Genomic DNA, 12,480 nt, shown 5'->3' with positions numbered 1-12,480 from the left:
GACAAAAAGCTTCTAGCAGAAGTAGCCAAAGAGGCCCTGAGCATTTTTAAACATAAGAATCCTGTGCAGGAACCTCAGCCCGTGCCCTCGACAAACAGCTTTGGAGGTCAAGTGGATGTTACGGTTCCGGACACTACAAATGGCTCTCAAGCCTGTGGCATCTCCAGCACGCGACAAGCAAAATCTGACGGTGAACGGGACAGACCTCTTATGACCTGTGGTATTCACCATGGTCAAAATTCTGTTCCCTTAATCCGGCTGCACAACGAAACGAGCTCCTTTTCAGAAGTGCTTCTACTCCGTCAGGAGCCTAGTAATTTGGCGCTATTAAATCCTCAGACGCCTTCTTGCTCTACCAACGATAATGATGAAGCTCATTTACTTGATGGCTGTGGCCCCTCATCCACCAGAGTGGCTGCTGTCATCCAGGTCACTCCAACTCCACCAACTGGGGCAATAAACTCAATCACGGATTCTCCAAAACAGTCGCTAACTGTAGTCGCGGATGACGATAATTCACGACCAGTTTTTGACATTTTTAAAAACGTTTCCTCCATTGTCCGTGCTGAATCAAGGAATGTGCAATCTAACTGCGCTATGACGAAAAAGACCAAAAATCAAACACTAAAAAAACTGAAACAACGCACAAACTCCAGAAAGTTCTTGCGCAACATAAAAACAGTGAATGTAACAGTCAATACCAACAGTAATGGAGGTCAAAAAAAAGTTCCAAATGTGGCTAACAAACTGGTGATCAATGAAGATGTGAATGTAACGGCTGGGGAAGAACTGATTGATCTTATCAATTTATCCACCTTTGACGATGAAGACCTGATGGATGTCGGGCAGACTGATGTGACAAACAGGATGTCCGACGAAATGACAGTCTCTGTTCCAGTCAACTTAAACGGAGGAACTGTCATGGCTACTGACAAACGCCTGAAAGCCGGCCGATCATGTACAATGATAAAGAAAACAGAACCTCCTCCAACAAAAGAAGGGCCCTGCTCCCCCCCTTTCCTTACAATGGAGGAGAGAAGAAAGCATATAATTAAGGACGGTTTAACACTAAACGCCCTGGGGCCACAGAAAGGAACAACGTTCCACTCTTCCTGCAACAACCAGATCGGCAGGGAGATTGTGCGGCCTAAATACAATGCAAGAGCAACTAAGCATTCGAGTTTGGATACAATCCAACTTTTTAGAAGTGTTGCTAAGACCGCTTCTGGTGATGTGGAAAACTACCAACGAACCTCGAGGAATCATGCGAAAGCTCACTCTGGCATAAAGGAGCTGGCAATCACCTATAAGGTGGTTTTAGAGCAAATTGAAAATGACGACAATCTGATATTGAATCGCCACAATGTAATGCAGCTGTTTCAACTAATCCCAAGTCTGCGTACGATTAAATCAGATGATCTGAGAATTGTGGAAATTTTTTGACAACACTCGGAACGACAAAATAATCTTACATATAAAGTCGAAAATCATTTTTGAAACCTTGCTGGAAGTTAATCCGATTTTGCTATCTCTCGGATTTTTCATTTACAAGCTAAACGAAAAAATGGTGGAAGTGACGGTTCTGTCTTTTCAACCTGGTCTGAAGCCGACTGGTACTCAACCCATAGAGGAAAAACACAACCGAATGGCTTCTGACCACGCTTTGCAATGTGAAGATCAGGCTGACGTCGAGAGTGCTGACGTCACTTCTAAGTATGACGACTCTATACAAATAACCATTAGTGGACTTGGTCGCTCACCGAGCCCTCGGAGCGCTGACACCCACAAATCAGGTCCGTCCACCTACTGGAACTGGATTGCAGCTATCTTAAACGGGAGCTAGAACTTATAACGTGAGGAGCGAAACCTAGGGCCCTTGGTTAAGCTGGGCTCCTGGAACACCAGAGGCTTCAATCATCTTTTTCACACTCCTTGGTCGCTTGACCTAGACGTAGTTTGCCTACAAGAAACATGGCTAACACGTTCTCCCATATTGCAAGACTTTGAAACCGCTCAAAACCCTGCCATAAGACAACTGAAAGGAAGACCGATGGCTGGGTTATTGATCGCTGTTAGGAAATCTACTGGATTCAGAATTATGTCCTGCACTAACATCACGCCTTACATACAAATAGCAAAGGTATGCTCAACAAATGCCACAAATAACAGTCTCATTGTTTTCTACATCATCAACGTCTACTGGAACCATAAGGCAATTGAAACTAGCCTATCGACCAAATAACCATAGCGATAGATGGTATATTTGAAACTGAGACATATCCAAACTTGATTATCTGTGGTGATTTAAATATTGATTGCACGAAGTATGTAAATAAGAAGAGCAGGGCTGTGGGATCCACTGCGGCTGACGATGTGACAACAAAATGGTGTCAAGAAATGGAAGCAAGAAATCTACTAATGATGAATGGTAACGTGACAGGAGACATTCCTGCTAATCCAACATGGAGAAGGAAGAATTTTCAATCCGTGCTGGACTTCATGTTTGTGCCAGAGGCAGTTTCCATACGAGTATCCTGTTTCGAGGTCAAACCTATGGCTTATAGCGATCGCGAAATGGTGAAACTGACCATAAACATCCAAAATGCAATGCAAAGTCCAGTCTGGGCACACAATGTGTTAGTTCGCGCTAACAGAATCCGGCTAGAACTTGCTGACGTGTATGTAAACGAACTTGTGACAAATCTAAATGAAGCATCTAACGAAATTGAATATCGACAATTTCTAACTAATTTTACAGAAAAAAGCAAGGATTAAAACACACTCGGTTTGTACACAAACATAGCTTCGATCTTCAACTCCAGCAGTGGAAAAGATTGATGCGACAAGAGTTGCGGAAGGTTGCGAAAGAACAAAACGCACTCTCTGTGCGCATCTTAAAGAAAAAAACGATCAAACAAGCATTCAAAAACTGGTGCAAATCTCATAAAGCGATATTGTTACAGACCGATTCGGAAAATATGTTAGCTAAACTGTCAAATAAAAACTCAGCAGCCTTCTGGAAGATCAAAAACAACAAATTTGCCCCACAAGATGCTCTGCAGGCAAATCAAATTTCTGAAGCTATGTGGACTGCCTATTTTAACGAAATGTTCAATGCGGAAGGCGGCACGAAAGATGCCTTCAACTCAGATCTGGCAAAATGGGATTTACATTTTGAGCGGCAAGACATTCTAGCCGTAACTCAAAAAGTAAAAGCGTCAAGAGACCCAGGGCCCGATGGGCTCAGGAACTTTACTATTAAGCATAACCCTGAGGCGTGGGCAGACTTTTGCATGATTCTCCTCCAAAGAATAACTGACAAACGTACGACACCTTTGTCTTGGAAGAATGCTATCATAGTGCCCATTTTTAAAAAGGGCAACAGGGCAAACCCCGGGGACTACAGACCAATTGCTTTGCTGGATGTGATAGGGAAAATTTACGAGACCCTATTGCAACAAAAACTACTGAAGTGGGCGGCTGATAGTGAGCACGTTGACCCTAGACAGGCGGGGTTTGTGAAGGGCGTGGGGTGTTGTCTCAATTTGCTAATTCTAAATCTATTCAAGATAGAAGCTATCAGACGGAACTCCAACATACACCTAGCCCTCATAGACTTTTCTCACGCATTTGATAGAGTCGATCGAGGAATCCTATGGAAAAAACTAGGAGAATGGAAGTGTCCAATGAGCCTGGTCGAAGCAATTAGAGAGCTGCACTCAAACACGCATATTAGAGTCAGGCTTGATCGACAGGGGTCTCTATCTCAACCCATAGAAACTTGCAAAGGCGTAAAACAGGGCTGCCCGCTTGCTGCAACTATTTTCAATGTATTCCTATCGGATTTTGGGAAAGCATTTAGTGAAGTCTCTTTGTTCGCCCCGAAAATGAACGGTACTCACATAAGCTGGCTTGTATATGCGGATGACTTGATACTACTAGATATGACAGCTACTGGGTTGCAACGCAAACTCGACGCCCTAGAAGTATATGTCCGCATTAATGGCCTTAAAATCAACAAACAAAAATGTGAGATCCTGACGCTTCAAAATCTACGCTCTGTGAAAAAAAACCAAACAAGGTTGGTTTCTCAAAAAAACAAAAATCTGCAACGTATGTGAGACTAGACACTTAGGCATGAAAATAAGTGCGGACTTAGATGATTCGCCTTGGGCTGAAACAGCAAAAATCAAATGTCGTCAACTGGCGTGCCAAGCAGTGATCTTAAATCGACAATACGGCAAATTTTCTCTAAAACCCGTTGTGTCATTTTACCAACAAAAAGTGGTGCCGGCAATAATTTATGGAGGGGAAAATGCCCTAGGATGTTTGCATGAGCTTTGGAACACCCTTGAAAACATATTCTGGACTAGAGTATTACACCTACCCCGAGGAACGCGAACCGCCTGCATCCGATATGAATTAGGGCTAATATCGATGCACGCTAGGGTGTGCTGGACTATCCTATCTCTTTTTAGGAAATGTAAAGTAGTGAACCCAGCTCTCCAGTTCAAAATACTAAATCCCGATATAGCGACTGCGGGCTCGACCCTAGAAATATGGCCGGATTACTGCCACGAGATAATGGAATCTTATGACATCAAACTAACCACACTCTTGGAGAACCCAACTGAAGCAAAAAAAAAAAGTGTGGTCTTGGGATTGGCACCGAACTTGTGAACTAAGATCGAATAGCCGACTGATGTTCTAGGAGAAGCGAGGGAGCTTGGCAAACTACAGAATTTCCTAGCCAGATCTCCGGATGTTCTAGCAAGATCTCTATATTTGAGATTTAGACTGAATCTGATAAACAACAAAGAACGTCAAGATATATTTAATGGGAGACCGATCTCAGCCTGTCGTGTTTGCAAAACGGCTAATGAAACATTGAAACACCTAACGCTGTTTTGTCCACACTTACGTTCTGTGAGATCTCGGGTCTTTGGATCGATATTTGTGAAATCTCACACACTAAATGTGGACGATTGGTGGTTAAGGATGTTTGAGGCAATAGATCAAAAACTTATGTTTGCCTTAGTGGTGTTTCTCAAAGACCTGGAAACAAGGTTAAATGAGGATGGCTCACCTACCTAAAAACTGTAAACTGTGAACCATCTTATATAGATCAAAAGTCGTATCTGACAGACGCCTGTTATTCCTTGTTCCATTTTGGCGCTTCTGTTTTGTCTCACACTTGATTTTGATCTGGCTTCTGATTTGGTTTGTTCTGGTTTACGATCTGATTTGGTCTGATTCGGTTTGTTCTGGTTCATGATTTGGTTCTGCTGTGACGTGTTTCTCTTTTATTAAAGGTTTGTAAAAACCGTATAAAAATAAAATAAAAAATAAAAATAAAAATAAAAAATGCAGGCCTTGGTGTGGGGCTGCAGCTCTGTTAGTTCAGCTCCAAAAACAAATCTCTTTTCCCATTCCCCAGGAGAGAAGCCGAGGTCAGAGGCACCTATGGTGGGCAGATGGGTGCACATCACGTGATGGTCCCAAATTTACGAACCTAGAAGAACCAACCAATTGTATACCTGGATTTGACAGTGACAATGTAGGGGACCAAGTGTTTAGGGGACGGGATAGTGTAGATGTGGCCAATCAGTCATGGGACTAGAGGGTGATGCAAGGGTAACATGTTCTATAGGTAGTAGCCAATGAGGGTGGTGGAATTATGTTGTACTCATTATTATGCATAGTATTGTTAATTTGTTGTTTGTCCGCTATATAACGTGCAAGGTCTTGAGATAAGACGAGCTCTGTGTCTGTTTGGTTCTACTGAGCTGTCTGAGACCCTTTCTGCATGTAATAAACCTTGTTTTACCTTGCAACAAGGTGCAGTGAATATTTTGGTCGTTTGGATTGTTTTTATTCTATGGATTTTGGGCTACCATCCTCTCACAGTCTTAAAAAGACCTGGGAACCTATTATGCAAGTCAACATGTAGATGGCAAATTAATTCGCTGTCCAGAATACCACTCCACTGGACAGTAATCCCAGAGGCATTGTGACTACATATAAGTGGCAAGGGTATTGCATTACCACTGTGTTAAATGATGCAACAGTAATTCCAGACAGTGGTAAAATACCACAGGTGGAACATATATTTTCCTACATTGAAAGCTGTATTGCAATACCCATAGGTGTGGAAACGTCCTGCTGGCAATAAAGAATACATTCAGCCACATCCGATTCAAATTTTAGAGCTTGAGATATGGCTTCTGTGGCACAAATCATTCCTCCGCTGTTCTCCAACTGTTTTATGACCGCACCTTGTGTATAAATTAGGGAGCCAGAACAGATGCTGCTTTTGACACCATTGTATATTCAACTCAAATGGTTTTACTCCTGGTGGTACTTACCAGCCACTTGCTTTTTATTCTTCAGAAATGGGATCATCAGTGGTAATGCATTTACTATGTTTGCTAATTATACACTTGTTGATAAACGGCACAGTGGATTTTCTCTACCTGTAGTGGGTGGTGTGTTTCCTCTGTGGTGAAGACCACTTAATATCTGCAGTAAAGAGTGCACACTTTTCAGGATGGGCCCTCTGGAATAGCATTATGAAAGCCAAGGGCTGCCTGGTTGCAATGAGTGAATAGGTCATATGACTGAATTTCAATTGTACGCAACCATTAGACTTTGGGTATTTTTGATTTTGACACTCACTCAGTGCCATGCTCTACAAAATATCAACACAAATGTAAAAATACTCTATGAATGGTTTTATCTTTTAATTATGCATCAGCATAAAGCCCATATTTCAAAATGGTGACAAATCCTGTATGGCTTCATGGATGAGCAAGCCCAGTGACAAGCTTGTTGCAGTAAGCCAACTTCCATACACTTGTGTCACCTGTTCATGATTGTTCATGATTGTTTGCACACCCTACCATGCAGAGGAAAATGGCATGCAAAGAACCTGTTGCGGGGCGAAATCTCATATAAATGTTGATTGCCAAATTTACTACAAGGAACTCGCAATTTGACTGGTACAGTATGACTATCGTTTCGGAGGTTCATCCTTGGTCTCAACACTACAAAGCACACCAAGTTTGCGGTCATGAACAGACATAGACAAGGCCTCTTTAAGTAATTGCTCTAGCTGCAGTGAAGGCATTGAACAGAATTAAGTAGAAACGTAAAGTTGCAACTATGGCCTATTCCAGAATCTTTCAGCCAGAGAAGTCATTTAAGTCCTTAATACAACTTGTGTGGAAGTCCCATCTCAGACTGGAAAATTGGGTGGCTTTGACCCCTCAGGAAGTATGGAGGATCACCCAGGGCCTCTCCCCATTCACGATATTTGAAGCCTGGCCACAAGGGCATGCCAAAAGGTGCTTTGACAGAGACCAACTTCCCCGCTCACAAGCAAACACCACAGGAAAATGATAAGCGGCTAAGCGCAGCCCACTGAGCGGACTGAGACGGCACTCTCAACTGCTGTTCGCTCGCAGGAGTGTGAAAGTCATCAAAAGCTACAGACACCCACAAGTAGCAGGCTGGCGAAGGGTGTGACAGACGCCAGCTGGAGGGAATTATTGCAGAATCAAGCAGCCGTTGTGCCAATTCCAAGATGGAGGAACTATTGTTTTGTATATAATTGCCCTGCAGAGTCATGGGCTAATTAGAAGTAAGACAGTAGCTGCCGTACACAGACCATTGGCATGAGGTAGGACACACACCTAATGAAAAGGTACAACCAAGGATCCCATGCAGGAGCCACCCATGAAATGCTCAATTCTTAATAGGACTCCAGTATAAAAGGGGGACGCCCATATCAAAGTGTGGGAGATTTTAGGGGAGCAGCCAGGGTGAAAGGCTGAGGAGGGAATGAGCCGAAACGCGAATGAAGGAAGCCAGAAAAGGGCAAGGAAGATGATGGAGGAGGGAAAGACAACAAGAGTGGAAGAAGGTTGGAAAGGGAAGGGTGAAGGAAAAAGACTTGTCAGAGAGAGATTGGTGTTTTAGACGGGACAGGAGGAAGGAGAAGGGAAGATGACATAGGAGGAGGTTGTTGGTGCAGTGGATACGGAGGGGAACATCAGAGGCAAGGAGGAGTTGAAGATGGAGAAGATGAGGAGGGGAAGAGGACAAAGGTCAAGCAGAGAACAAGCATTGGCCAAGCTAACAGGACCACTATATACTTGGGATGCTGAGAGGCAGCTAGCAGAACCAGTGGTGCCTGAACGGTGGTGCCGCCAAGATAAAAGCATTAGAAAGGTGGATCACTTTGTCGATCTAGGCCCAGAAATTGGTAGGATCAATGTCTGAAGAAAGGAAGTGAGAAAGGAAGAACGGGAGGAAAAGGAAGAGAGAGAGAAAGAGAAAAGACAAGCAAGAGAAAGGAACCTATAAAGGAAGAGAGCAGGAGAAAGGGTCAGAGAGGAAGAGAAAACATAGCGAGGGAGAGGAAAAAAGGAGGAAGGAGAGAGAAAATGAGGCAGAGAGAACACAAGGGAGAGGGAGAGATAAAAAGAAGGCGAGAGAAACAGGGAGGGAGAAAGAGGGAGAGAGTGAAAAGGGAGAGAAAGAGAAAAAGGGGGAGGGAGAGTAAAATGGGGAGAGAGAGAGACGCACAGAAAAAGATAGAGAGAGAGAGAGAAAGAGAGAGAGAGAGAGAGAGACACATAGGACTTCCAAGTCCATCAAGAAAACTAAATAGCACTTACCAACCAAGAAGGGCCAAAGTACACCAGCATTACTCCAGGAAGAAGAATAGGTATCATTCGTCTACATTTATTTTTGAGCCTAACAGATCCATCTTCCTAGTTTCTAGATCATCATAGTTTCATGCCACCAGCAATTAGCAACTGGGGCAGTGGATTAACCCAAACCGGAATGTAGCAACACAGGGTTTAACTTCCAAGTATGGCGAGACTTTGTGGGGTGAGGGGGTCAGGGGGGGGGGGCTGCAACGAGGGGTGTGAACCCAAATTATGGGTATGGTCTGAAGAGTCCCCAGCAAGCTGGGGATTCACCCGAGCCCTGCCGCTGACAAGCTAGTGTCGAACAGCATGTGCTGTTTCACTGGTGCTCAATTTACTTTGTTTATTTATTTATTTTATTTATTTATTTATATTGCGCAGCCTGCCCACGGGCATCAGGGCGCATGTTTGGAAGGGTTACAATGAGAAGTTACAGAAAGGCAGTTACAGGAAGGCAGTTACATATTACAAAGTATAAATATACATAAGGCAAAGAAATATACATATATTTACAAGGTAGTTAGTCGACCCAATATATACAGAAATGTTAGGATTGGTACAGCGTGCAGTGAGTGTTTACAAAAAGGAGGCTGAAGCTACGTCTTGCTCATAAAGCCATTGTTTCATTCAAAAGACAGTGTCAAGCAGTCTATGGAATGAAACCAATGGAATCCAGCAGCTACATAGCACAGTGTGATGTGACCGTGGCTGGTCATCTGCAGTGTGCGGGGTCGAAACCCTCGCACAGAAAGAAAAACAAAGTGGTTGTCGGGGCTGTCCGGGGTATCGTGAGCCCTGGTAAAATACCGGCTCGATTGAGATTTTGGGAGCCAGCCGGCTAGTCCCGGCCCACTTAAAGACCCGAATATAAGTCTGCATTTCATTCCTGCCTCCTGTGCCCGACGCCCTGCCCCCGTCCCACTAACCTCCATGATTCCCGCCTCGGCCACTGGGACGATTTCCTAACCCTCAGACCCCATACCTTCCTGCTACTGACATCTGCCACTCAAAGCCCACCGCAGTCCTCCATTGCTGCTGGCATGGCAACAGTCCCCACCATGACAGGCTTTCTGCGTCCTGCGAGCTGTCCCAAGCCTCAGTGGAAATAAAAAAAAAAAAGGGACCTAGTCGCTTTAATCTTTCCTCTGTCTGCCACCGTAAATATTTTTTAAGGCAATCCGGCAAATGTCAACCAGATTCGCTTCAAATAAATAGCCAAATAAATAAACCACTATTAGCACCCTTGATGGCGGTCCTGGGTATTTTTGGCGTCAAGTAACTATTTGGCAGACAGGCTTTAGCAGAATGGCGCTGATCCATCACTGTTGCCCTTGCTTTGCTCGGGCTTGCAAATGCTTGCGCTGGCGGGTCTTTATTACCAACACCCGCCTTCCAAACAGGTACTTAATTCTACATCAACACTGATGGTGGAATTCACATTTTTTATTTGTTTTTTTGTAGGTGGTCTCACTGCCCTCTTATTACTCCCGATTCCCCACCAAAAAAAACCTTGCAACAAACAAGAAAATATGAATGGAATACAAATTGCAGCGTTTTTGCTGGTGACATTGAAACTGCTAAATCGTTAATACACCAGTTACTCCGCTTACCTCGACTTCTGGTAACGGGCTCGGACTTTCTCTTTGTCGACGTTCACACTGTGCATGTGACTTTTCGTCGGTGCAGTTTTCTTGTTGTGGGCCAACTACAGTGAGGAGAACAGTAGAAAAAATGATAAGTTGACAGGACATCAAAGCAACTTATGGTTTAGCATCTTGCACTTACTGCGATATCAGTCTGACATGAAGCAAGGTGTTTTCAAACCTGCATATCCTACCATGTCATATTACTTTGAAGAAAAAGAAATGGCATATTTCTAAGGCTCTTTGCACTTCCAAAACCATAAGCACAAGAAATTACTTGAAATTAAAGGAATTCACAGAATGCAAAATACTCTTTCATGCACTTGCCATATTATTGTAAAATGGAACACTATTAACTTACACCTCCCATTGCTGGAAATAGAAAGGATCAATTTTCAAGCTGTATAATCGAGGTTCTTGGTAGTGGGGTGTCGGGGAACACAAATGAATATGCAAGGTGGTAAATGTCCATTTCCTCTTATACAAGTGGTTATACAGCAATGCACCGACAGTTTGATGGGAATAGGTTTGCCTTACCAGATGTTAGCTCAGGTGGATCAGGACAGGAACAACATCCTGTCTTCAGGTCTGCTCAACCCCCCCCCCCCCCCCATATCTACTGCGGAAAGGGGTATGTTGAAGTCCCCTGTCTGACTCTGGGGGCATCTAATGTAAAAAGCGGCCTGCCTGCCTAACCTAGGGGTTGATGTGCCTCTGGATTGTGTGTGGAAGATCACCAGGACAGTGCCCTTAGTCACCAACATTTGGGAGAGGAAAGTCTCATGGTACAAACCGAGAATACTGTCCCTTTAGAAGGGACAAAGAACACACTTGGGACATAAATCGGGGCAAAAGTAGACACATACCACCCATCCTGTTAGAGTATGAGGTTTTTTGTTTAATTATGGCATTAATGAGATCCTGGACACTGTACTTTTAGGAAAATCTGCCTTGCATGTCTAAGGTTCCCAATTAGCCAAGGGATCTGAATCCTTCAAAAAAGCAGCAGCGGATTTCCGCTCCTGTGTCAGAAGAAACCAGACTTCAGCAGCATGCAGTGATTATGTGGTATCACAAAATAACGCATCAAATTACAACGAATTCAAAATAAAGACTTGGGGGGAAAAAAACTAAAAATGGGGCTGGGAGTGGGAATCGTGTACAGTACCCGAATGCAGCTAACGAGACCCCAGAGACTTCACATGCATGTTGGCATTTCCTTTGCAAAACCACTAGAAAGACTGCGTAGGACATTAACGCACACTGGAATTCCTAGGCGTCTCGCACAGTAAGCCGTCGCAAGCAATTCAGAGAAAGTAAATCTTCCTGTGTAGCATGCATGAATAGTCCCTGCAATCTGCCCAGACACCATAACGTTAATGAGGCCGCATGAATTAAATAACCAATCGCAATTTCCAGAATCGCTCATATGGAGGGCTCAAGGCAATATCAAATGCCCAGTACCGCGCACAGTTAACTCTGGTCATGAAATATCAAGGCCAATTTCAAAAAGATACCACTCTAAATCGCCAAAAATAAACTTCCTGCCAGAGAGCAGCTTGCACATAGAGGCTTTTGGCGCCTGTTGGGCGAATACAATACAAAATGCTGCGTAGTGCTTTTAAAACTTTGCTGAGATGCGACACAAGTAAATCCCATCCAAGTGAGTCAGCAGTAACCAATCACTAAACTTCACTCAGGGAAGTTACAGGTGAAAAACCTCAGAGTCCAAGCTCGGTAAGGGGTGGTCAACCAAATGTAAGCTTAGGGTTGGGAGTAAGGGGTCCAGTTGGAACAGGAGGCTTTGCGCCTGGAGAAGAGGTGTCAGAGGAAAGCGTTAAAGCACATCCATACCACAACCCAGAAAGACAAGTCTGCAGTAGAGACATATGAAGCTGGCTGAACCTACCAATAGCGCAAATCAAAAGCTGGCACCCATGAATAAACCCACAGTAGGTGAACATATATCTTAAAGTGTACAATATACAAATGTAGTTCATTTCACCTTCCCCTTAGAAGAAAGTGCGCAAGACAAAACCGCATTGGACGTTTAAAAAAAGTAATGAAGGGAGTATTGGAGGCATAGGGAAACGAGCCTTGGAGGGTGGAGAAGCAGACCAAGG

The 12,480-nt window shown here is 43.9% G+C and overlaps 1 protein-coding gene across 5 annotated transcripts in view; it reads right to left on the bottom strand.

Moving 5' to 3' along the window:
- LOC138488473 (caspase-8-like) overlaps window positions 1–12,480 on the bottom strand; it is a 596,184-nt gene that overhangs the window by 102,938 nt on the left and 480,766 nt on the right. For all 5 annotated transcript variants that reach the window (XM_069615461.1, XM_069615457.1, XM_069615459.1 and 2 more), the window contains one exon: window positions 10,325–10,419. In XM_069615461.1, the coding sequence (XP_069471562.1) occupies window positions 10,325–10,419 (95 nt within the window). The remainder of the gene's footprint in view (window positions 1–10,324; window positions 10,420–12,480) is intronic.

The sequence above is a fragment of the Ambystoma mexicanum genome, chromosome 9 (genome assembly GCF_040938575.1).
Source record: "Ambystoma mexicanum isolate Mex_15411 chromosome 9, UKY_AmexF1_1, whole genome shotgun sequence".
In the NCBI taxonomy this organism is placed as follows: Eukaryota; Metazoa; Chordata; class Amphibia; order Caudata; family Ambystomatidae; genus Ambystoma; species Ambystoma mexicanum.
Note: the sequence above shows the minus strand (reverse complement) of the source record. Positions and strands in the feature narration are given on the sequence as shown.